Source organism: Rattus norvegicus, chromosome 14 (genome assembly GCF_021556685.1).
Source record: "Rattus norvegicus strain SHRSP/BbbUtx chromosome 14, alternate assembly SHRSP_T2T, whole genome shotgun sequence".
NCBI lineage: Eukaryota > Metazoa > Chordata > Mammalia > Rodentia > Muridae > Rattus > Rattus norvegicus.
Genome location: NC_141547.1, coordinates 40783988 through 40809302, shown reverse-complemented (window position 1 = coordinate 40809302; position 25315 = coordinate 40783988). Strand labels below are relative to the sequence as shown.

General features: G+C 42.2%; 1 protein-coding gene across 13 annotated transcripts in view; it reads right to left on the bottom strand.

The window, feature by feature from the left end:
* The window catches only part of Atp8a1 (ATPase phospholipid transporting 8A1), a 242556-nt gene that overhangs the window by 96028 nt on the left and 121213 nt on the right, over window positions 1-25315 (bottom strand). For all 13 annotated transcript variants that reach the window (XM_087582508.1, NM_001426995.2, XM_087582503.1 and 10 more), the window contains 2 exon segments: window positions 14417-14501; window positions 12576-12715 (listed from right to left, as the gene is read on the bottom strand). In XM_087582508.1, coding sequence (XP_087438634.1) covers window positions 12576-12715; window positions 14417-14501 — 225 coding nt within the window.

The window sequence follows — 25315 nt, the reverse complement described above, 5'->3', positions numbered from 1 at the left end:
CTGATTTTTTTTTTTAAGCTATGAATAATCTGGGTGGCTTCTTTTTCTAATTAGAAACTTGTTTGATCCTCACTGAAAGTCTGTTTGCAAACGTAGATCTCATCATCAAATATTTCAGCTAGACTTTCTGGATATCTTCTGCATCTTCTGCATTGGAGCTTGTTGGTTGACCTCAACCCCCATGTACTGAGACAGACTCCTCAGTTAAAGCCCTAGGCAACCTGCTGGCTTTGAACTCTTCTCTTCAGCTCCTTTATTTCTATTGCTTTCACAGAACTGAAGAGGTTAAAAGCTTGCTTGGGAGTGGGGGTGGGGTGCTGTAACCACCAATGCCAAGAGCTTGCTTTGAATTAGGTTTTGGCTTATAGGAATGTTTTAGCAGGTTTGATCTCCTAACAAACCCCTAAGATGCTCTGCACATCAGCGTCGGGATAATGTTTGGCTTTTGTATCACTCATGTGTTCATTGGAACGGGACTTGAACTTCCTTTAAGAATGATAGTCAGGACTTGGCTATTGGGTGAAAAAAGAGAAGCTTTTAGCCTTTCTTGGCTTTAGATGTGCCTTCCTTGCTTAGCTTAACAATCTCCAGCTTTGGGTTTAAAATGAGGGGCCTTCAGCTCTGCCTTCTGCCTAAAAGTGACAGGAGAGTGAATCTACTTTTAATATTGTGGCTCAGAGAGCAAGCAGGGAGGGAGATAGAGGAATGGCTGGCTGATGGAGCCACAAGAACGCCACGTTTATTAAGTTTATGATGTTTCAAAACAATTCCCATAGCAAAGGTTACTGAACACAGATTACCATAACAAATGCAATAATCAAGACAAGTCTCATTATTATGCAACAGTCAAGACAAACGTCTCAGGAATTACCAAGGCTTAGCGCTAAGACATGAAGTGAGCACATGCTACATGTGTATGCAGTTTATGCCTGCATCAGCTGGGGGTGCATGCAGCTGCAATAGAAAACCCTTCCCAGTGATGTAGGGGAAGGCTTGGTTTTTCTCATGTACATAGGTTTGAGGTAGGTAGTGAACTCAACTACATCTCCATAGTCAACACTAAACTCCATCTAATATTTCAGAGTGGTTGTCCTGGGCACAACTAAAATGGCTACTCTGAGGTCAAGAGCAAGGAGTCAATACCAAGGATGTCTGTATCTCATTTGGTAAGCAGAGCACAAGCCCCAACGTATTTCCAAACAAGGCCAGTTGGACAGGCTCTGTTACACGGCTGTCCCTAATTATGCATTTAGCTTTCCTAGTCTCCATGCAGAAGGATGGGTGGGAATGAGTGCTAAATTAGCCCTCCAATAGCCTTGTCCACAAGTGATAGAAGGCCAAGTCTATGTAGATGGAAGGTACTTGTACAGTATGTCTACACATACAGCCCCACCGTTTCCCTCAACCTTTGTCTAGTGACACCTGACTCATACAATGAAGCCAAATTCAAATGTTACTACTTCTTTTAGCTCTGTGCTCAGAATTCTGCTAACTTTTTTTTTTTTTAACACACGTTTTCATTTACCACGCCGATTGAGCCCTTACAATAGAAAACTCTGAAATGGTACAAAATCTGTACGTGTTCGAGTACCAATGTGATGTCACAAATGGGAAAACTTACACGTGATGTCGGGTGACAGGTGGCAGTCAAACTGTAGGTGCAATAAGATGTGGATAATTAGAATACATAACCACCTTCAGTCGTGTGAGTGAGGGATATATGAAAAAAAATGAATTCCGTGTTAGCATTTGGGTCTCATTCCCAAAGATTCTTACTATGTAGGTAAGTCCCAAATCTGGGAAACAAAACAAAACAAAACAGCAAACAAATCCCATAGACACTTTGGGTCTGAGCGCGTCAGGCATGGGACACTCAACCTGTGTTAAGATCAGGCGTTTGAATGTGGGACTCTGGGAGGTTTGCTGAAACATGGGGTCGGTTATTTATCTTTTCATCCCTGTGCACTGAGAGCGAATCCCTGAGTGACAAACAAGACAAAATCCAACCCCAAATGTTCCAAAATATTGCTACCATTGAGACCATGTTTTTCTCAGCCTGTTCTGAGTCCCCTGGACGGCTGTCAGACACTCCTGATATACAATATTTAGCATGACACAGAAATGGAAAGGCATCTTTCCTTTTTTCTTTTTCTTTTTCTTTTTTTCGGAGCTGGGGTTGGAACCCAGGGCCTTGTGCTTGCTAGGCAAGCGCTCTACCACTGAGCTAAATCCCCAACCCCGGCATCTCTCCTTTTTAAAGAAGATAGTATTATATCATCTCTCGTATCTAGTATCTAGTATCTCTCAGAGCCTGATGAATAATTATCACCAAGTTCAAGGAGAAGGGGCAGACAGGCTTACCGTCCATGATGCGGCTTTGCTGTCTGTTTTCCAGCTCGCACACCGAGACGCCATCAACTCTTGGTATCTACTTTAGGGTATTTGCCGTTACATCATTCTGGCTCATAAACCCTCGAGAATAAAGATGCAGCTGTGCTCAGATCTGAAATATTCTATGGGAGGTTTGATTCTAAGGGAGGCCCTTTTAACATCAATGGAGATTGTTCAGAAAGAAACCACTGGAAGTGTCCAAACTAAAAAAAGACCATCTTTTGTAATGTGTTTCACGAAACACTGGGGTAACTAGATAATTAGTGTGAGTCACGATACAAACAGCCATGTGAGTTATATGAACACATATATTTGTGTAGTTCCCAGCTTTACTCTCGGGAGGAAAATGAGCTCAGAAAATATATAGGTACACATTACCACACACAAAGCTATAAAAATGAAATGACTTCACTGGAGAGATCATGTTGAAATCATATTTGAAAGAAGGAAAGAGTCTGGTTTTATCCTGGCAAAGGGAGACATTTTCAAGCCAAGCAGAAATAATGTAAAGAACCAAAGACATAGGGCCAGTCAGGTACCCACGGAGGCGTGAGCAGGATAGCATGGCGTGTGTAGGTGGCTATCCTCACAAGAGGTTTTACACGTGTGACAAGCGTGTGACAAACAGTTCTGAGCATCCAGCAGAACTGCAGCTGTCCTAACTGGGTCTGAACAGAGAAGTGCTGTACCCCAGAGCTGTTTGCTTCCCGAGTCACCAGTGAGAATGGCAGTCACCTCCGCCAGCGGAAGCTCAGCCGCCTCCTGTCCTTTTCCTCTGATGTCATTTACTGTGAGAGTAGGATCTTGAGTGACAGGCTGCTTTGCTTTTGGAAATTAATACGTTTAGCTACACAGCTGTCATTAGGAAAAAAAGGAAAGATGTGAACTTTGCGTGCTTTTCCCGATCACTGCACCAAAGTGTTCAGGCAGTAATCAATTTCACCCCAAATAATGTATTACCCTACACAGATGGTCATTAATGGCTGCTGTGGGACTTACATATTCAGAATGTGTTGAAACATCAGGAAATTCCCATGGTATTCATGGAATGAAAAAAATCCTAAATGCTAATTTTACTTTCAAAATGTCATCACGCCAAATGTTATAAAGGTTTCAGGTTGATGACTCTTTGACATATTATGCATTTAGTTATCAAAGAAAAATTGTGAAATAATACTTACTTACCCACCAAAGCCCTCAATAATCTTATTTTTTCTTTAGGTGTCTCTAAAGTATCCAGTCTTCTTAAAAGGGGAGACAAATGTAAAATTTCTACCCCAGTGAACATAAAAACTTTCATATAGAATATTTGAGAACGTCAAGTATATGTCAGTACCATGTATTAAGACGGCTATAGAAACCGTGGTTTTCCTGTCAAATGCACATACTCTGCTGAGCGACAGCCTTCAGAGTAACCTACACTTTCACATTAGCGAGCAGGTCATCAGTATTTACACTGTTAGGCTGTAAATGGAGGAAATCAGAATTCACGCTTCTGAGGGTAACAAGGTCTGTGTGGCAGCAGTCTCTAAAGATAAAGACGCAATGCCGATACGCAGGATGTTACCCCTGGAGTAAACACACACACAACCTAGCAAGACACAGCAACCCTGATGTCTGTGTAAAATAGGACTGCGTCTGGGAAGGTGAGGGTGAAGGGACACCTAGTATTTCCTAAGCAGAAGAAAGGCTGTAGATGCAAGGAGGTTGGATACTCTCTGGAGTCAAAGAGAGGAACAGCTGAGCTATGACAGGAGCAGATCATCAGCCCATGCCAGAGGACCCAGGTGGGAAGGAAACTGATGCAAGCGTCAGGTCTTTAAACATTTGCCTCCCACACTGAGCCTTCTGCTCATAAGAGCGCTTTTCAGTCCCAGTTCTGAGCCATCCTGATAGGGTTACCCTAGTCCTTCTTCCCACATGCAGATCCCAGTTTCATAGTTACAGATTAGCTGCTTTACACAGGTATCCTCATCCATCCATCCATCCATCCATCCATCCATCCATCCATCCATCCATTCATAAATATCAAGGAAGGAGGGAGATCGCAGCAAGATATTGGAGATACCATTGTGAGCTCTTTCCATCATGAAATTCATAAGTTATCAAGCAAGCCAGGCATGGTGGCTCATGTCTGTAATCTCGGCACTCAGGACACCGAGGCAGGAGGACCACAGTGAGTTGGAAATGAGGTGGGGCTAAAGTAGTGAGTTTGAGAGTGAAAGCCCGTCTCTAAGAAAAAGAGAAAGGTATCACTGGAAACGTTTCTATTAAACTCTGCCTTGCTCTGCCCTCAGTGAGGGTACCTCACCTTAGCAGGCATTAGAATCCTCAGGGGTCCAGTGACACACCACGGGGCTCTGCACATGAACTAATTTCTCATTTGACCAGAGCTCATTGGAGGCCTGGGAATGTGCAGTTCCCTATAGTGTTGGTCTGAGGACCTCACTGTTGGTCTGGAGACGGATGGTCAACCTGCTTTTCTCTAAAAAAACATAAGTAGTTCAGGCTCAGAGAGTCGCAATTCTCTGAAGGAACTGAGTCCTATCATTACCACATAAAAACAGCTAAAGACAGTATGTAAACAGACAGAGGTAGCCGTGCTCCGGCAAAGAAGGGTAGAGGGTGAGTGCGGGCACCGGGCTGGCACGAGCAGGCCTGTGAATGCAGAACAGAGGTAGTTGTTCCGTCTCTGCACCTGCCTCCTTCTCCATGGAATACTCTGGCCTGGTCTAATCTCTCCCTTTCTCCTTGGCCTGGCTTCCGGTCTTCAGTTCCCAGGCCTTTACCCCTCCCTGCAATCCTGCACTTCAGGAAAAGCTTCTTAACTGTATGTAATAGTTTTCATCAGAGAAACATTGTTTCACATTGTAGGAATGCAGTGTCTGGGGACTGAGGACATGGCCCCGCTGATAAAGTGCTTGCCGAGATACCATGCAGATCTGAGCTGGTCTCCATGATCCACCTAACATGGATGATAGCCAGAGGTCGCCTGCCTGTCACCACACAGCGGCATGGTCTGGTGGGTGCTGCTCTAGAGGCTGGTGCCCAGTTAAGAGGCCACAGTTCTTCAGTCTTAAACTTTGGTGATCCCGGGGTCGGGCTGTGCCTGGAGCTCACATCCGTACCACAAACTAATTCTCCAAGCCAGCCAGGCTCTTCTGTGGTCTGCACTGTGCAGACACTGGCCTCTGGGCCTTTTCTCCTCGGCATCCTTTAGCGCGCCATGTTGTGGGTTCATTTACAAAAGAGCTCCTACCTCTTCCCTTTTAGTTCAAGCTGGGTTACGGTGTTTAAACTAAGGACATTAATTCACAGGAATGCTGGCTGGATGCTTCTGGAGACATCCATGCAACTGGGTCACTCTTCTACGGCCAAGAAAAAGGCTTTGACTTGATATTTTCCTTTGAACCGCAGAAATTACTTGAACTCATAAAGCCAAGGACTTGGCAAGTAAGACCAGAGCTCCGCACACCCAGCTGAAAAGAATCAGGCTTTGAGAAGGGATTTGGGTGTGGCTGGCAAAAACAACACTCTATCTTATCGGAGTCAGACGCCTGCCCGCCTGCCATGCCAAGGGTGGAAAGTCAACCGAGGGGAGCTGGTAAGAGGGGAGCACTTCTACCACAAAAGGGAGCGTGTGATCAGAAACAGCAGGAAATCGCAGGTACTCTAATTCGAAGGGAAACCATGAACATCGTATGTCCATTTTTTTAAGGCGTATACTACAGGGTATGGGCTGCCTCGCTTAATTAATGGAGTGGTCCCGAGTGAGCCCACTCTTATCCCGAATGCTGGTCTAGTGATTATAAAACTGCACACTTTATTATGCTTCTTTTTTTCCTTTCCAGTATTTTTATATATTATTTTCTTTAGTATTTTTATATATTATTTTCTTTTAAACCGACCTGGCAGCCTAACACACAGACTCTCCACATGAGACTGAAAGTAAGACAGAACTTTGTTTTCAATCCCTGTCCGGCCAGCTAACAGCGTAGGTATATCCTGTAGTGAGTAACTTAAGCTACCCAGGAAGCTACTTTCACAACAACAAGAAGAGAGCGAAATTACTGATTTAATAGTACTCTTCGGGGGATGAAATTAGATCGTACTAAACTTTTTTGTGTAGTATACAGTAGGGAAAAAATCTCGAGTATTTTTTAACCTATATGACGGACATCGTCGAATAGGTATGGCTCCCACAGATTCCTGTGTTTGAATGCTTGGCCACAGGGAATGGCAGTATTAGAAGGTGTGGCCTTATTGGAGGAGGTGTGGCCTTGTTGGAGAAAGTGCAGGAGAGCTTTGAGGTCTTCTATGCTCAGGTTCCTACCAGTGTGGAATCCAGTCTCCTGGCTGTCTTTGGATCAAGATGTAGAACTTTCAGGGCCTCCCACACCATGTCTGCCTGCATGGCGCCATGCTTCTGCTACGATGATAATGGATGGACTGAACCCCTAAAACTGTAAGCCAGCCCAGAATTAAATGTTTTCTTTTATAAGAGTTGCCTTGGTAATGGTGTTTCTTCACAGCAATGAAACCTTAACTAAGACGATGACACATCTCCAAAAACCAAACTTGTTCATAATATTAAAACTGATACAAAAAAGATGAGATGAACAATCAGAAGGTCCACCATCTTTCTGACCATCCTACCGGACCATCTTGCACATTTACTTTAGAGATCCCTGAACTAAAGACTTAGGGCATCCAAGAGTTGAGTTGAGGTGCTGTTGCCTGACAGGCATGAGTGAAACCTGGAGTTTGACTTCTGACACCGAGGAAAAAAACCAATCAGGCGAAGAGTAGAAGACTTGAAGCTTAGTCACTGTGCAGAAAGGGGCAGGTTTGTCTTGCAGATGAGCTGACGAGCTGCAGATGTCCTCAAGCAAATGGTAAAATAGGAAACTACTGGAATTCTAAACTGCACAGTCCCGAGTACACCACATAAACGTTCATCTAGCTTTTCGTGTGGCATTTGCAGCTACTAAGAATAGATGTGGTAGCTTTATCTGAGGAGGCATTCCACTGTGATTCCCAAGTCTCTGTGAACCTGGCAGCCCTCAGCGTTCAAGAAAAGTCCTGTTTTCTATTAAGTTCAGTATTTCTTTACTAAACTCTTAAGCCACTTCTTGCCACATGCTGCAAGGGGCACAAGGCTGTTGGACCCAGTTACACGGATGTCATGGTTGGTCTACATTGTACCACATGGATGTAATCTATTAACATCCTCAAAATATCAACTAGATTTTGGGGAAAAATAAAGGAGATAAAGGGAGAAAAAAGATCATGACTTTAATATCCCACCTTAATATCTTGCCCCAGTGTCTAGGGCTTCATCCCTTTGTGTGTGTGTGTGTGTGTGTGTGTGTGTGTGTGTGTGTGTGTGTGTATTCATCTATTCATCAAGTATTTACTGAGTGATGAACACAGGCCATAAAGTCAAACACCAAGGACAGAGTGATGGGTAGGGTGGTCACTGTCACCGCTCTCGTCACTGCAAGCGTCAGGCTAGCAGATGATCACGTTAATCACAGACTGCAGAGCGGGCGAGATGATACTGAAGTATCGTATCAAATGAGATCAAAGTGTCATTCTGATTTCACTCTCAAGCTCATAAAGGACCTTCTGCCTCATAATCTGATTTTGAAAAAAAAATGTTGACAGATGAAAAAATATGATCACTTTGAAAAACATATTTCCCAACTTAAAACTTGAAACAAAAATAAAACTTTTGTCACCAGGGAAATACTGTGTCTATCTGTGCTCGGTCTGCATATGCTGCATTTTCCACGGCTTTCTCCAACTCTTGAGTACATGACCTGCATTTGCAAAGGTAGATACCATGAGAAGGCATATGCATCTACCAGCAGGGTTAAAATGAATTTTTTCCCATTGAAACAAATGAATATAAATATTAAAGAAAAACTCCTGTAGCTACTATGAAAACACAAATTTCAACCAATAATTTAGTTGTGTGAAGGTTAAGCCAGAGGCCTATGCTCTGCTAATTTCAAAGGAATATAGCAGCATCTTATGGGAATGAGGCAGAAGTAATTTACATGTCGTAGAAATGTTAGAATAAAATTAAAGAGATTACAGTAAGCGGGTGAGAAACTTCACAGAGACAATCACCACTGGAACCTCAAAACCTTCTAATTATTGTTACTTATAATCCTTTCTAAGGGCACATAATTAAATGGATCAAAAACTTAAGTCTGTTTTAAAAATAGTCTGTTTTTTCAAAACAGAGAGCACACCTGAAGTGACTTTCTAGGGTGAAATGTTGATTCTGAATATAGTGTCTATCCCCCAAAAGGAGGAGGCGAAGGAAAACAAAACAGGTCGAGTTTGTGTCTGCAAAATGAGGCAACTGTAAATTCTCTCAGACGGTGACGAAGATAAGAGGAGGTGCTGCAGACCACAAAGTGGGTCAAGACCGTGGGCGGACCCGTCAGGACGCCAGCCCCTCCGTACCTTAGTCCCCTCTACTGTCTAACTGCTGAGGGACTTGGCCTTTCCTAGTAATAAATGTCACCTTTCATTTTATACTCAGTAACAAAGAACTTGGAATCTATTCTAGAACCATCTCACAGCATTAGAATTTTTTTATTATTCTTAAGAGTCTACGATAGGAATGCAAACGCTGGCACCCAAACACCATAGACGCTAAATCCACAATCTTCTCTAACGATAACTGTCCACAGAGAGGACAGTGTCTGAAACATTTTTAAGCCTCCCACATTCTGTTCCCTGTGGCATGGCCCTGGAGAATAAAGCCAGTAAATTTTAAGACATGGGTGTCTTGGAAGAAAAGGAACAGGGTCACAATAAAGAATGACTGTCAGTATTCTCTATTTGGGTCAATCTATCTTCCATCCATCCATCCATCCATCCATCCATCCATCCATCCATCCATCCATCCTTTTGAGAAAGGGTTGCACTCGCTGTGTGGCACCAGCTAGCCTGGATCTATCTATGTAGAGTAGGTTGGCTTCAAACAGTCCTCCCTCTTCTTCTGCCTCCTGAGTGCTGGGATTAAAGGTGTGTGTCACCATGCCTGGCCACATAGCTTCACGCTTATGTAGGAGTTTTAACTCCCAAAGGAAGAAGGGGTTTAACTAAAATTTAAAAACCAAGTCTCTAGTTTGGACAAACAGTGGAGGGATATGAGAGTTTATAACCACGACTTTAATTATACTATAAAAATTTCACTTACTCTGTCATATACTAAAAATATTGTGTTTAAGGAGAAGCTCTCCAAATCTCCCCACTTTAGAATGTTTTCAATGTAACGTGATTACTGTGTCTCCATGGCGTCTTGTATCGCTCATTCTAATGCACTCAGAAGCATCCTGCACGGCAGTGATGCTCTGATGGTTTAAAAAGCACATTCCTAAAACATCCGCACACAGATGTAACATAATACAGTTTTCATATTGCGCTGAGTGGTGCCCAGAGTCCTGTGAGGCTCCTCATGGACCACCATGAGGCAGAGGACGGAGCTGGGGTGGGGGTCTCCTCTCTTCCCTTCATGCTAACTGTGGCAGCTTGGCTGTCACCAATTGTATACTTTATGATTTACCAATGTTTTGTTTGGAAAATGGACTCTGCTCTAAAAAGAAAGAGAAAAGTGAGAACCACTCTCCATTGAGAAACGAGCCGTTCTGTCCTCCACGTTCAGCTCGATAGCACTGTCTACGTGCTAATGGCTTCCAAAGTCATAAAGATTGCACAGCAGTGTGTCTCGGGCAAGGAAGGCAATGCAGAGGAACTCTGAGGCCACGACAGCTAAATTTACAGCCAGGTGAAACACCTCTGGAACTGGTGGTCTCTTTGGTGTCTCACTGGGCTGTTTGTAAGGGCAGTAACCACAGCTTCTGAAAGCCAACTCAGCCGATTTTTACAGAAGGGAACCTCAGACCAACCTCGGAGCCATCGTGCCCAGACTCACACAGAGTAAAGCCCCGTGGTCCTCACAGCCCCTAGTCCCGCAACTACTACGGGTCTCTAACTGGCAAAACAATTTCTGCAGAGCTATTTCCAAAGCTTCCTTCGGACCTTCCTTGAAGTTCCTCACCTAGGGAATCTGCAGACCACAGTGGTGTCTAGAGCCTCAGAGGGTCATCCTTATTTGCTTAGCAACCCTGTGATCTAGTACACCTTAATCATTCTGTGACTGTTAAATAAAGGGTGAGAGGAGAATCCTATGTTTGGAGTAGGAAAGCAAACAAAACACTGTTCTTACTTGGAACAGGCAGGCTGAGGAAGGGACTTTGTCTCCCTACTGTTCTACATCACAGATTTCTCAACATGGGGGTTACCACAATGTTAAAAACCAGTTAGCTCTAAATTCTTCTTTTGTTCCTATTAGAGACAGTCTTTAGGAGGTTTTTGTTGTTGTTTTGTTTTGTTTTGTTTTTTTTCTTTCCTGTATTTGTAGACTATTTAAGGGGGAAAAAAAAGCAAGTCCCTGAGGAAACTTAAATTTTAATGTAACTCATGATTGCCATCTGCTGGATAGTGGTTGAATGTGTAGCCCAGTTAAAAGTTTTTAATCATAGCTGTGTATCATCTAGTTAGCTTCCTTGTAAATAATATGCAAGTATAAGAGATATAATATCTCTTAAGTTATATGGGAAACAAGCTACCATCCCTAAACTGATTACAGTGTTTTACAGAGACATGTTACATGTAGCATTTACATGTGTCTGAGAAAAAGCACCTACAGCTAGAATAAGATGTTCCCCAGTATTACATGAAGGGGAGGGTGTGGGGAGCAGAGTGGGGTGGATGTGGGTGAAGGGGAGCTAAGCCTGGAAGGTCTTAGTCCTAGTTCCCTTCCAACAGGGGAAGTAACTAGTTCCATAGCAGAGAAGGGGAAAATGTCAACCTTACCACCTGCAGGCAAGACCAGGTGAACTGCACCTCAGAGGCTCCCTTGATCCATGCTGCACCCAGGGAGGACTGAGGGAATCAGGTAACAGGGCAGAGACTGGCGAGTTTAAGCTACAGTGAAGGCCCTCAGATACATCAGCGCACAGGGGCTGCAATCCTCTTTTGAGCTCTTGGTGTCTCTGTCACCGGTGTTTCCTCATCTGTAAGTGGAGGCAATTAGTCCCTCAAAAGGACTAACATGCCAATAGGCGGAAGTGCCACCGTAGAGCTAGGCACACAGTTACGACGGCAACAGTGTTTGTTGTCGTTACTTAAGGAGACAAGAATTCACACTACAGATGCAGCGCCAGTAACGGGATATCTACCACTGTCAGCCCGAAGAGGCTGTGTCACCAAGTAAAATGAAGGCATTTGACGGAAACCATAATGGAGCATAGTAAGTAGTTATGGCCCAAATGAATGCAGGAGAAAGTACCAGGCTATTGACTGTTGTATTACAGTCTATTAAAAATTCACAAATCTGCGTCATGTCATATTATATAAACACAATGATTATAAACACACATTATGTCTGTGTCTGTATATGTATGTGCCTGTGTGTGCACATTTGCCTCTGTGCAGATGTCCCCATGCTTTTGAATACATGCCTGCCTGTGTGCGTACATGACCCAAGTCTTCAGTGATGCAGAAGCAATGGGATACGCTAGCAGGGAGAACCCACTATGTATTGTATTCAGAACCCACTCATGATGTACAACTAGAGACAGCAAAGATCTATATATGATAACACCTAGTCCTTGGGCCCTTTGGGAAAGATTTTAGACCATATCAAGATTTATTAGTTAACTGATCTTGAGACTCAATAGTAAGGCTTGTCATCAAATAGATGCATGAGAGCTAGAGGGACACAGGTAGAAAGTAAAAGCGGGCTTCCTGGGTCAGCAGCTTCTTGTTCCCAGAATGCATTGTGAGAAGAACTTGAAGACATGGGAGCCAGTAAGGGAAGAGGAGGGGCCCAGGAGCCCTATAACATACCTGAGCCAGCATCCAGTTAGACCTTCAGCCTTAGGCCCCTCCCATCCCGAAAGCATTAAACTGCTTCTTTACCTTCTCTATAGGTTTGCCTTCTGTCTTTCCTGGTCCATGCCAGGAAGGGAACTTAGTGAGTCCCTAGACTACTACCAGAACGCCTTTACGCATACTGCTTTTTGACTCTACTGGTCCCAAGCAAAGAACGGACATCTGTAGAAACGCACTTTCTAAAGGCAAGAGCGCTACACACACACCTTTTCGATGAGCTCGTAGCTCTCCTCCAGCTTCAGCAACCTGTTCTGCACCGACGTGGATGCGCGCTGGTAAACGGCCCGCCATTCCTCAAAGTCACTCTCAGAAATCTCGGCCACAGCAAAACACAAAGTCCTGAGCCCTAAATAAGAAATACCCAATTTAATAAAGATGGAGGAAAAAAAAGTCCTCGGCCCTGTAAAAGGCAGCACACCCGGTAGATTTAGTCCCTAGTCTGATGCTCCCATCGTTTAACAAAACCCAATTTTGAGTAGTCTCTCTGAATTCAAACAATTTGCGGATGTGTCCGCTCGGTTATGACAAAATCTCGGCATCAAATGTCTAGAATGCTCTCCCAGCTTTTAAAATTTTGTGCCTTGTTGATGGTTCCCAGTCCCTTTAACCCTTCATTTACATCTAGGGTGGCTTTTTCAAAAGCCTCACCTTAGCAGGCTGTGTTTGAAATCTCCCAGCTGTCCCCCAGGATGAAGTCCCAAACCTGGAGTGTGGTTCACACCCTTCAGCCATTTCACCGTACTCCCTGCTATCCGCTTCCTGTGACAACGTGGGTTCTCCACACTCACTGCACAGACTATCCATTTCCCCTCCCTTTCCCCAGCCCCCCTTCGCTGGCTGCAAGTCTGCTCTATCTCCTGAGAAAGGAGCAGAGCTACCGACTACTGGATTACTCCACTGAACTTAATCTGAGGCACTGTATTAAGGCAAGGTTTTCTTTCTCTCTTTTGGAAACTGGCTGGAAACATACTTGCAATGGAGCAGAAGTAGCCTTCAGCCTGAGGTCAGAAAGAATGGGATGGAGATGTGAGGGTTGGGGGCTGGGTTCAAATGGAGGAACTAGAAACTGTGTAATACTGTTACCAGAGTGGAGGTGTCTAGACTTCAAGACCTCCTCCCCACCCAAACCTTCACAGCCTGTATGCTGGGCAGTATAAACCTGAGATGTGTAGACTTCTGACATCTTTCATTCTTGGGAACTTGGAGAAATCATGACCTTGTATTCAGAAGCATGCATGCATGCATCCATCCATCCATGTCTTTAGAAAACATTCTTATCCTTTCAAAGCCTTGATTACGGGGAGACAAGGGCATGAGCAGGGGTCAGCCTAGCTGAAACAGGACTGAAAATGGAGATGGGTGATTGGAACACTGCAATCAAGTGTGGCGGTAATAAGATGCTACACATCCTGCAGGTAACAGGCCAGGAGGTTTAATGACCTCCACTTCCACTCACACTAACCAAACATCTCCCTAGACCCTGCGCTGCTTGTCTCACGTCATCATGCATTTCAGGAGACCAGCTACAGGGCTGATATTATTTACCACAGACCCCAAGGCCTTAGACAGACACAGGCATGTGGTGGGGCATGATGATGATGATGATGATGATGATGATGATGATGATGATGATAATAGGTCATGTTATAATAGGATGACTTTTATGTAATCATATATGTATTCATTTCTTTTTTATTATCCAGAGAACAAAAGTTCAGTTCTTTTATTTTCCATAACTAATTCCATGAGATACAAAGTAAAGCATTTAGGTGATTTCCATTCTAAAATGTAGCACCGATTTAAAGTCCTGACTCCTTCAAGTGGGGACAAAGTCTCTCAGCATTTGAGTAGTTTTTTTGTTTCTTATTTGGGTTTATTTGTTTGTTTTTTGTTTTTAGGGAAAAAACAGGTGGGAATATCTAAGCATAGGAATATCTAAGCCATCATCAATAACCAATGGAATAAAACTGTCAATAACCCTGCAAAATATCCAAGGTCTATGACTTCTTTGTGTCCCAATCCTGTTCTGTTTCCATATAACGCTCACCTTCTGTAGCGAACTGTTCCAAGTGTTTTAGGGTAATTTCTTTGTACTTTGAACTCTCTGCAAGTCGTTCATAAATTACCGTGTCCTGGAAAATAAGCAGAAGGTTTGGTGGATTAATGAAGCATCCTGGATTTAATAAGATTGAGATCAGCAACATTATTGGTTGCCGTACCAAAATCTCCAGGTGGTTTTTTTTTTCCTTTTAAGCACAGAGCATTTTTGTCTATGAGTAACAATGATTCCCCACAGACAGGAAGGAATACAGCTGGACCTGTGGGCTGTGCACCCATGGAATCAATCAACCACGGACAGAAAGTGTAGCTTGGCCGGTAGGATTGGGTCTGCGGAGAATATGCAGTTTTTCCTGTGACAATTCCATAAGCAGTATGGTAGTCCTTTCCACATGTTTATATTTCAGTAAGAACTGCAAGACATCTAGAACTGAGTGGACACTTATAGTGGAGGCAGGAGGATGGCTGTGGAACATACAGACTATCCCTGAAGGTTTTGTAGAATTCTGTGAATTTTATTTAGGTGAGAATGGTCTCGAACTCAGGGAATACTGGGAAATGCTGGCCTGTCACAGAGTCTGTCCTATGCACATCCCCCTCAGTGGCTACAGCATGTGTGTAAATTTATCCGACTTTAGAACTTTCCGGGCACAAGAGCACCTCTGGAGGTTTGTGCTATTGAGGGACAAACGAGGCATCAGTGGACCACCAAATGTCCTGAGATGTCCTGTGGGGACAGAACGAGGACCTACGATCCTAGAGCTGCCTCAAACAGCTAATGCCTCTGACTGTGTGCAGTTTTAAGACTTGGTTGACTTAATTAGTAAAATAAAATTCCTGAATTGAAAGCAATATTATTCCTTTGATATTTTTACACAACGTGTTTTGATCCTACCCTGTCCCCCAACCTATTTTAAAGTCCTGTTGGCTTTAGTTTTATACACTATTTCTATTTCTTTGCTCCTTCCTCCTTTATAAATTGCCTATTGTTCCTTTAGTCATTCGCTGGCTTTGGTATAATGTCTCAAAGAACTTCAGTATTCAGCCTTCATGACTTTTTATTAGACCAGGAAAAAATAAATCATTTACCTGCAATTACTCTCTCAGTGGTAGTACCCACTGTGGGGTTTCTAGTCTCAGGGCTGAGATTTGGAAGCTGACTAATGGCGTATGATTTAGAGCTCTTGAGAGAAACACAACCAAGTGACCTCAGAGCAGATGGAATATCCCAAGCCCCAATTATGAATTTCTTTTCATTTTTCAGTGGTGGGATGGGAAGGAAAACAGAGAAGGAAATGACAGTTTGCAATCATGGCTCCTTCCTGGGAGGGAAAGGAGTAACTTTAGAGTTCTTCTTCTTTTTTTTTTTTTTGTTCATGAAAATTTCCATGAGGTTAACAGAGGCCATTTTCAGAGGAAGAAAAATCTTTAAAATCTTGAAAAACAGAAGTGGTAGTATGGAGGAGGGAGGTTAGGTTCTGCAGTAAATCTACACATACTGGTGCTTAAGAGGGCCAATTAATTGTCTGCATTCTTTGTGGTATTGAGGAGGCGAAGGGAGGAAATGTGGCCTTCTCTAGTAAATGTGTGTTTTCAAATGATAGTCACAAGTAGTTGGCCATGCTTGTCTGTGAAATATAAAATACTTAAGAGATACATTTGGGGACACAAAACCCTCTTTTATTTAGAGGGCTACATCAAAAGTCTGCCAAATTTTTAGGAGTAAAAAAAGATTCCTTCTTAGATACTAGAAGAGGGGAATGCCACGAGGTCGGACTCTGAATTTATGGACAAATCCTTAGGAGTTTGGTTATCTTGTATCCTGGCCTTCAGGAAGAGAACGGTGCAAAACCACAGTGACTGGATATTCCTGGGGATAGCATGGTGTAGTCAAATGACCAGGATGGGAGCAGGGCTCTGAGGAAAGTGAAACCCATGGTTAATCACTTCTTTTTGGTGAACCTTCCCTCAAAAATCATTTTCCTCTTTTTATTCAAAAATCATTTCCTGCTTTTTACCTTTTTATTTCATTTAATGTTTTGGAGACAGGGTTTCATGTAGTTCAGGCAGGCTTTAATCTATTATGTGGCTGAGGATAACCTTGAGCTCTGATTCTCCTGTTTCTGCCTCCCAAGCACTGTGATTATAGACACGAGGTACCACCTCCGGCTCTTACTGTGTTTTAGAACAAAATTCAAATTCAGCTCTGTACTTAAAAACGTATTTTTATACATGTGTATGTGCAGGTATGAACTCATATGCACATGGAGCTACTGGTCAACCTCCAGTGTCATTCTTTAGGAGAGTCAATCTTATTTTTGTGAGACAGCGTCTCTCATTGGGTTGTGGGGCTTGCCTGTTGACTACACCAATTATTTAACAAGCTCCAAAGATCCTCTTGTCTCTACCTCTCCTACAATTACAAGCTTATGCTAATTAGTTTTTACTTTTACATGGGTTGTGAGGATCAAACTTAGGTCCTCATGCTTGCAGGTCAAAACTTCTTACCTATTGAGGTATTCCCCCAGCCCCACCAAAAATATATTTTAAAAAATACTATTTGCATTTAGTTCTTTGTGTGGGGTTGAGGTCTAAGGACTGCTAGTGGTGGAAGAATGCTAGTGGTGGAAGTCTTCCTCAGGGAAGAGTACACCAATTGGTTATTCAATCCCAAAGGCCAGCCCTACAAACAGACTGAAGTGGTCTGAATGAGAACGGTCCCCATAGACTCATACATTTGAATGCTTAGTCACCAGGGAGTAGAACTGTTTGAAAGGATTAGAAGGATTAGGAGGTGTGGCCTTGTTGGAGAAAGTTGTCACTGGGAGTGGGCTTAGAGGTTTCAAAAGTCCACAGTAGGCCCAGGCTTGCTATTCTTTTCTGCCTAAGGATCAGAATGTAGCTCTCAGCTGCTTCTCCAGTACCTGCCTGCATGCATGCTTCCATGCTCCCACACAGGAGTGTGCAACCTCCACGGATGTGAGCAAGTTCCCAACTCGATCCTTTCTAAATGTTGCCTTAGTCATGGTGTCTTCTCATAGCAATAGAACAATGACTAAGTACATTCAAGTAACACGGCATAGACTGAGAAGGTTATAGTTAGAAATACATACATATATATATATACATACATACATACATACACCTACTTTGAAATATTTAATCACTTAAGGTTCCCATAGCTTTCAGCTACTGCTCCAGTGCCTGCCTCTGTGCATTCATGCTCCCTACCCGGGAGCATGCAACTTCTGCAACTGTAAACAAGCACCCAACTAAATGCTTTCTAAGAGTTGCCTTGGTCACGGTGTCTCTTCACAGTATACTTAGTCATTTAAGGTTCCTGTAGGATCAAGTGTGTTAGTCAAGTTTCGCCATGTCTTCCATGGTTTAGAGTAAAACTCATGAATAACTAAAGCTTTATTTGAGTTAACTGTACTTTTCTCTAATTGGTTGCTATTGTAGATATAAATTGTAAACTGTATATATTTCCATTTTTAAATTTAAAAATTATCAAAATTTTCAAAAGAAAATTCTGTATTTTCTTTATAGAAACTTCTAAGTCACAAAAATCTTTTTTTCCATTTTTTATTGGATATTTTATATATTTATATTTCAAATGTTATCCCCTTTCCCCACTCCCATTCTCCCTTTTCCTCTCCATGCTTCTATGAAGATGCTCCCATGCCCACCCACACACTCCCACCTCAACACCCTGGCATTCCCTTACATTGGGAAAATGAGCCTTCTCCTCCTATTGATTCCAAACAATGCTGTGCTCTGCTACATATGCAGCTAGCCATGGGAACCTCCATATGTACTCTTTGGTCGGTAGTTTAGTCCCTAGGAGCTCTGGTGGGGTCTGGTTGGTTGATGTTGCTGTTCTTCCCATGGTGTTGCAAACCCCTTCAGCTCCTTCTGTCTTTTCTCTAACTCCTCCATTGGCATCACTGTGCTTAGTCCAATGGTTAGCTGCAAGCACCCTCATCTGTATCAGTAAGATTCTGGTAGAGCCTCTTAGAAGACATCCATATCAGACTCCTGTCAGCAAGTACTTCTTGGCATTGGCAGTAGTGACTGAGTTTGGTGGCTGCATATGGGATGGATCCCCAGGTGGGGAAATCTCTGGATGGCCTTTCCTTCAGTCCCTGCTCCACTCTTTGTCTCTGTATTTCCCCCCATGACTATTTTGTTCCTCCTTGGAATGAGGATGAAGCATCCACATTTTGGTTTTCCTTTATCTTGAGCTTCATATGGTCTGTGAATTGTTTCTTGGGTATTCCCAGCTTTTAGGCTAGTACCCACTTATCAGTGAGTGCATACCATGTGTGTTCTTTTGTGACTAGGTGACCTCACTCAGGATATTTTCTAGTTCCATCCATTTGCCTAAGAATTTCATGAAGTCATTGTTTTTCATAGCTGAGTAGTACTCCATTGTGTAGATGCACCACATTTTCTGTATCCATTCTTCTGTTGAGGGACATCTGTGCTCTTTCCAGATTCTGGCTATTAAAAATAAGGCTGCTATGAACATAGTGGAGAATGTGTCCTTATTATATGTTGGGGCATCTTTTGGGTATATGCCTAGGAGTGGTATAGCTAGTCTTCAGGTAGTACTATGTCCAATTTTCTGAGGAACTACCAGACTGATTTCCAGAGTGATTGTACCAGCTTGCAACTCCACCAACAATGGAGGAGTGTTCCTCTTTCTCCACATCCTGACCAGCATCTGTTGTCACCTGAGTTTTTGATTTAGTCATTCTGACTGGTGTAAGGTGAAATCTCAGGGTTGTTTCGATTTGTATTTCTCTAATGACTAAGGTTGTTAAACATTTCCTTAGGTGCTTCTCAGCCATTTAGTCCTCAGCTGAGAATTGTTTAGCTTTGTACCCCATTTTTAATAGGATTATTTAGTTCTCTGGAGGCTAACTTCTTGAGTTCTTTGTATATATTAGATATTAGCCCTCTTTCGGATGTAGGATTGGTAAAGATCTTTTCCCAATCTGTTGGTTGTCGTTTTGTCCTAATGTCAGTGTCCTTTGCCTTATAGAAGCTTTGCAGTTTTATGAGATCCCATTGTCAATTCTTGATCTTAGTGCATAAGCCATTTCTGTTCTGTTTAGGAATTTTTCTTCTGTGTCCATGAGTTCAAGGCTCTTCCCTACTTTCTCTTCTATTAGTTTCAGTGTATCTGGTTTTATGAGGAAGTCTTTAATCCACTTGGACTTGAACTTTATATAAGGAGATAAGAATGGACCGAGTTGCATTCGTCTACATGCTGACCCTCCAGTTGAACCAGCACCATTTGTTGAAAATGTTCTTTTTTCCACTGGATGGGTTTAGCTCCTTTGTCAAAGATCAAGTGACCATAGGTGTGTGGGTTCATTTCTGGATCTTCAATTCTATTCCACTAATCTACCTGCCTGTCTCTATACCAATACCATACAGCTTTTAATCATGATTGCTCTGTAATACAGCTTGAGGTCAGGGATGGTGATTCTCCCAGAAGTCCTTTTATTGTTGAGTATAGTTTTCACTATCCTCACTTTTTTGTTATTCCAAATGAATTTGCAAATTGCTCTTTCTAACTCTATGAAGAATTGAGTTGGAATTTTGATGGGGATTGCATTGAATCTGTAGATTGCTTTAGCAAGATGGCCATTTTTACAATATTAATCCTGCCAATCCATGAGCATGGGAGATCTTTCCATCTTCTCAGATCATCTTCAATTTCTTTCTTTAGAGACTTGAAGTTCTTGTCATACAGACCTTTCACTTACTTGGTTAGAATCACACCCGAGGTATTTTATATTATTTGTGACTATTGTGGAGAGTGTCACTTCCCTAATTTCTTTCTCAGCCTGTTTATCCTCTGAGTAGAGGAAGGCTACTGATTTGAGTTAATTTTATATCCAACCACTTTGCTGAAGTTGTTTATCAGGTATAGGAGTTCTCTGTTGCAATTTTTGGGGTCATTTAAGTATACTATCATATCTTCTGCAAATAGTGATATTTGACTTTTTCTTCTCCAATTTGTATCCCTTTGACCTCCTTTGGTTGTCTGATTGCTCTGGCTAGGACTTCGAGAACTATATTGAATAAGTAGGGAGAGTGGGCAGCTTTGTCTAGTCCCTGATTTTAGTGGGATTGCTTCAAGATTCTCTCCATTTAGTTTGATGTTGGCTACTGGTTTGGTGTATATTGCTTTTATTATGTTTAGGTATGGGCCTTGAATTCCTTATCTTTCCAAGACTTTTCTCATGAAGCAATGTTGAATTTTTTCAAATGCTTTCTCAGCATCTAATGAGATGATTATGTGAGTTTTTCCCTTTGAGTTTGTTTATGGAGTGGATTATGTTGATGGATTTCCATATACTGAACCAACCTTGCATCCCTGGAATGAAGCTACTTGATCATGGTGACTGATCTTTTTGATGTGTTCTTGGATTCGGGTTGTGAGAATTTTATTGAGTATTTTACGCCGATATTCATAAGGGAAATTTGTCTCAAGTTCTCTTTCTTTGTTGGGTCTTTGTGTGGTTTAGGTATAAGCATAATTGTGGTTTCAATGAATGAATCGGGTAGTGTTCCTTCTGTTTCTATTTTGTGGAAAAGTTTGAAGAGTATTGCTATTAGGTCTGATAGAATTCTGCACTAAACCCATCTGGTAGTGGGTATTTTTCTGGTTGGGAGATTTTTAATGACTGCTTCTATTTCTTTAGGGGTTATGGGACTGTTTAGATGGTTTATCTGATCCTGATTTAACTTTGGTACCTGGTATCTGTCTAGAACATTGTCTAATTCCTCCAGATTTTCCAGTTTTGTTGAGTACAGGCTTTTGTAGTTGGAACTGATAATTTTTGAATTTCCTTAGTTTCTGTTGTTATGTCTCCCTTTTTATTTCTGATTTTGTTAATTTGGATACTGTCTTTGTGTCCTCTGGTTAGTGTGGCTAAGGGTTTATCTATCTTGTTGATTTTCTCAAAGGACCAGCTCCTGGTTTTGTTGATTCTTTGTATAGTTCTTTTTGTTTCTACTTGATTGATTTCAGCTCTGAGTTTATTTCTTGCAGTCTACTCCCCTTGGGTATTTTACTTCTTTTTGTTCTAGAGCTTTTAGGTGTGCTGTCAAGGTGCTAATGTATGCTCTCTCCAGTTTCCTCTAGAGCTACTCCGAGCTATGAGTTTTCCACTTAGCACTGCTTTGATTGTATTCCATAAGTTTAGGTATGTTGTGCCTTCATTTTCATTAAATTCTAAAGAGTCTTTTATTTCTTTATTTCTTCCTTGACCAAGTTGTCATTGACTAGGGCATTGTTCAGCTTCCACATGTATGTGGGCTTTCTGTTGTTTTTGTTGTTGAAGACTAGCCTTAATCCATAGTGATCTGATAGGATGCTTGGGATTATTTCAATCTTTTTGTATCTGTTGAGGCCTGTTTTGTGATTGATTATATGGTCAGTTTTGGAGAAGGTACCATGAGGTGCTGAGAAGAAGGTATATATTCTCAAGTTTTAGGTTGAAATGTTCTATAGATATCTGTTAAGTCCATTTGGTTCATAACTTCTGTTAGTTTCACTGTGTCTCTGTTTAGTTTCTGTTTCCATGATCTGTCCATTGATGAGAGTCAGGTGTTGAAGTGTCCCACTATCGTGTGCGGTGCAATGTATGCTCTGAGCTTTAGTAAAGTTTCTTTTATGAATGTGGGTATCCTTGTGTTTGGAGCATAGATGTTCAGAATTAAGAGTTCATCTTGGTAGATTTTTCCTTTGATGAGTATCCTTTCTTATCTTTTTTGACAACTTTTGGTTGAAAGTCAATTTTATTCAATATTAGAAATGGCTACTCCAGCTTGTTTCTTGGGACCATTTGCTTGGAAAAATTTTTTCCAGCCTTTTACTGTGAGGTAGTGTTTGTCTTTGTCACTGAGGTATGTTTCCTATATGAAGCAAAATGCTGGATCCTATTTACATATCCAGTCCGTTAGTCTACGTCTTTTTATTGGGGAACTGAGTCCATTGATATTAACAGATATTATGGAATAGTGATTGTTGTTTCCTGTTATTTTTGTTGTTAGGAGTGGAATTATGTTTGTGTGGCTATATTCTTTTGGGTTTGTTGTAAGAAGATTACTTTCTTGCTTTTCTATGGTATAGTTTTTCTCCTTGTGTTGGAGTTTTCCATCTATTATCCTTTTTAGGGCTGGACTTGTGGAAAGATATTGTGTAAATTTGGTTTTGTCATAGAATATCTTGGTTTATCTATGGTAATTGAGAGTTTTGCTGGATATAGTAGCCTGGACTGGTATTTATGTTTTCTTAGGGTCTGTATGACATCTGTCCAGGATCTTCCAGCTTTCATAGTCTCTGTTGAGAAGTCTGGTATAATTCTTAGAGGTCTACCTTTATATGTTACTTGGCCTTTTCCCCTTACTGTTTTTAATATTCTTTCTTTGTTTAGTGCATTTGGTATTTTGACTATTATGTGACAGGAGGAATTTCTTTCCTGGTCCAATCTACTTGGAGTTCTGTGGGCTTCTTGTATGTTCATGGCATCTCTTTCTTTAGGTTAGGGAAGTTTTCTTTTATAATTTTGTTGAAGATATTTACTGTCCCTTTAAGTTGGGAATCTTACTCTCTTTTATACCTATTGTCCTTAGTTTTGGTCTTCTCATTCTGTCTTGGATTTCCTGGATGTTCGAGGTCAGGAGCTTTTTGCATTTTGCAGTTTCTTGACTATTGTGTCAATGTTTTCTCTGGTATCTTCTTCCCTTGAGATTCTCTCTTCAATCTCTTGTATTCTGTTGGTGATGTTTGCATCTATGACTACTGATCTCTTTGCTAGGTTTTCTATCTCCAGGGTTGTCTCTCTTTTTGATTTCTTTATTGTTTCTATTCACATTTTTAGATCCTGATGGTTTTGTTCAATTCCCTCATCTATTTGGTTGTATTTTCCTGTAAGCCTTTAAGAGATTTCTGTGTTCCCTCTTTAAGGGCATCTACCTGTTTACCTGTGTTCTCCTGTGTTTCTTTATTTATGTTCTTCTTAAAGTCCTCTATCATAATCATGAGATGGGATTTTAAATCCAAATCTTGTTTTTCCGGTGTGCTGGGGTATTCAGAACTTGCTGTGGGGGGAGAACTGGGTTCTGAAGATGCCAAGTAGTCTTGGTTTTCTGTTGCTTAGGTTCTTGTGCTTGATTTTCACCATCTGGTTATCTCTGATGTTAGTTGGTCTTGCTGTCTCTGACTGGAGCTTGTCCCTCTTGTGGTTCTGTGAGCCTGTGATCTTAGGAGTGAGAGCACTTCTAGGAGACCAGCTCTCTCCAAGCTTGCTTTGGGTCTGGAATGTTATGGGACAGCCTTAGCTCTGGGTACAGATGGAGACCTGAAGGACCCTATCCCAGGCTGCTTCACAGTTCCTGTACCCTGTGTGCTCCTGGTGGGTCCCTCTTTGGACAGTTAGTGGAGTGAAAATGGGGTCTCACCTGTGGACTTAGGACTGAGAGTGCTCCAGGGAGACCAGCTCTTTCCGGGCATGTTTTAGATCTTGAGGGCTGTGAGACAGCCTTAGATCTGGGCACAGATGGAGACTAGAAGGATCCTGGCCCAGGCTTCTCTGTGGTTCCTGTGCCCTGTCCACTCCTGCCAGGTCCCTCTTTGGCCACTATTTCTTTATACATGGGATTTTCAGTACTGTATTCTAATTTACCTTATTCTCCCTCTACTGTGTTGAATCTAGAATTCACTGTTTATTAATTTTAAAAATTGCTTAAACGTTTGAATTCATCTTGTATGTATACCAGATATCCTTCCCAATTTCGTTTTGAATGAAAATCATTTGATTTCTTCATTTACCATGCTGAGCTTCCAAACATCCCGAGGAAGAGTGGTCTATACAGATGGTCTAATTTGGAGCATATTCATGTTTCTCTGGTCGTGGTGTTCGCTGGCTCCTCTGGTGTGAAATTTCACATATACCTTGAGCTCTGGATTTTACTGAATGCACGCCAACCTCATGGTTTTACAGCCTGAGCAGGGGCTGGCATGAGTTTTCCTCAGCCCCTTTGCAGGATTGGAAATCTCAGCACTTTGGTCCTGGCCTCAGAGTAGGGGAGCTGGCTTGCACCTGAGTTCTCTAATTAGACTTAAGGCCAGCTCAGTAGAAGGCAAATCATGCCTGGCATCAGAAACCTAGCCAACTCTCTGGCACTCTATGGATCTTAGAGGAGAACCCAGTGCTGCCACGGTTCCTAATTACATCCTAAAACTCGCCCTTAAATGAACAGAAGTGTAGCTTTCACCTCACATTAAAGACGCTTCTCTTTGTAGCAAACAGATGCCATCACGGAAAACTACAACTGGTCATGATGCAGAAATGATCATGGGGAGCTCAGCCCTAGTAGATACATTTACAACACAACACCTGTACCTAGAGCTCAGGGAATATCATGGAAGAGGTGGGTAAAAAGATTACGAGCCAAAGGACCAGGAACTCTCTTGTGAGATTGTGTCTCCTAGAACTGACAGGGAAGCTAAGCCTGAAGGGGTAAAATCTCATGGGGCCCTATAGACAAAGAACTACATGCAACCAAGGGATGTGGAGAGAAGAGCTGGTCTTTTCCTGGTGTGTCTATGTGAATGTATATCACATGGTTCAGGTGCCCCTGGAGACCAGAAGAGGAAGTGACTCCTCTGTAGCTGTGTGGGTGCTGACAACCAAACTCCTGCTCTCTTAAACAGCTGAGTCATTTTTCCAGATGAATTTACTCCAATTTCTTTTCCTGAGAAATCCAGGCTTCTGCACCTGATAGGCCCTGTGCAGCCCCAGCTCTCTATCTTGGTAAGTAGTGTTAGTCCACTCAGCAAGCCAGGCAGAAATCCCCAAATGAT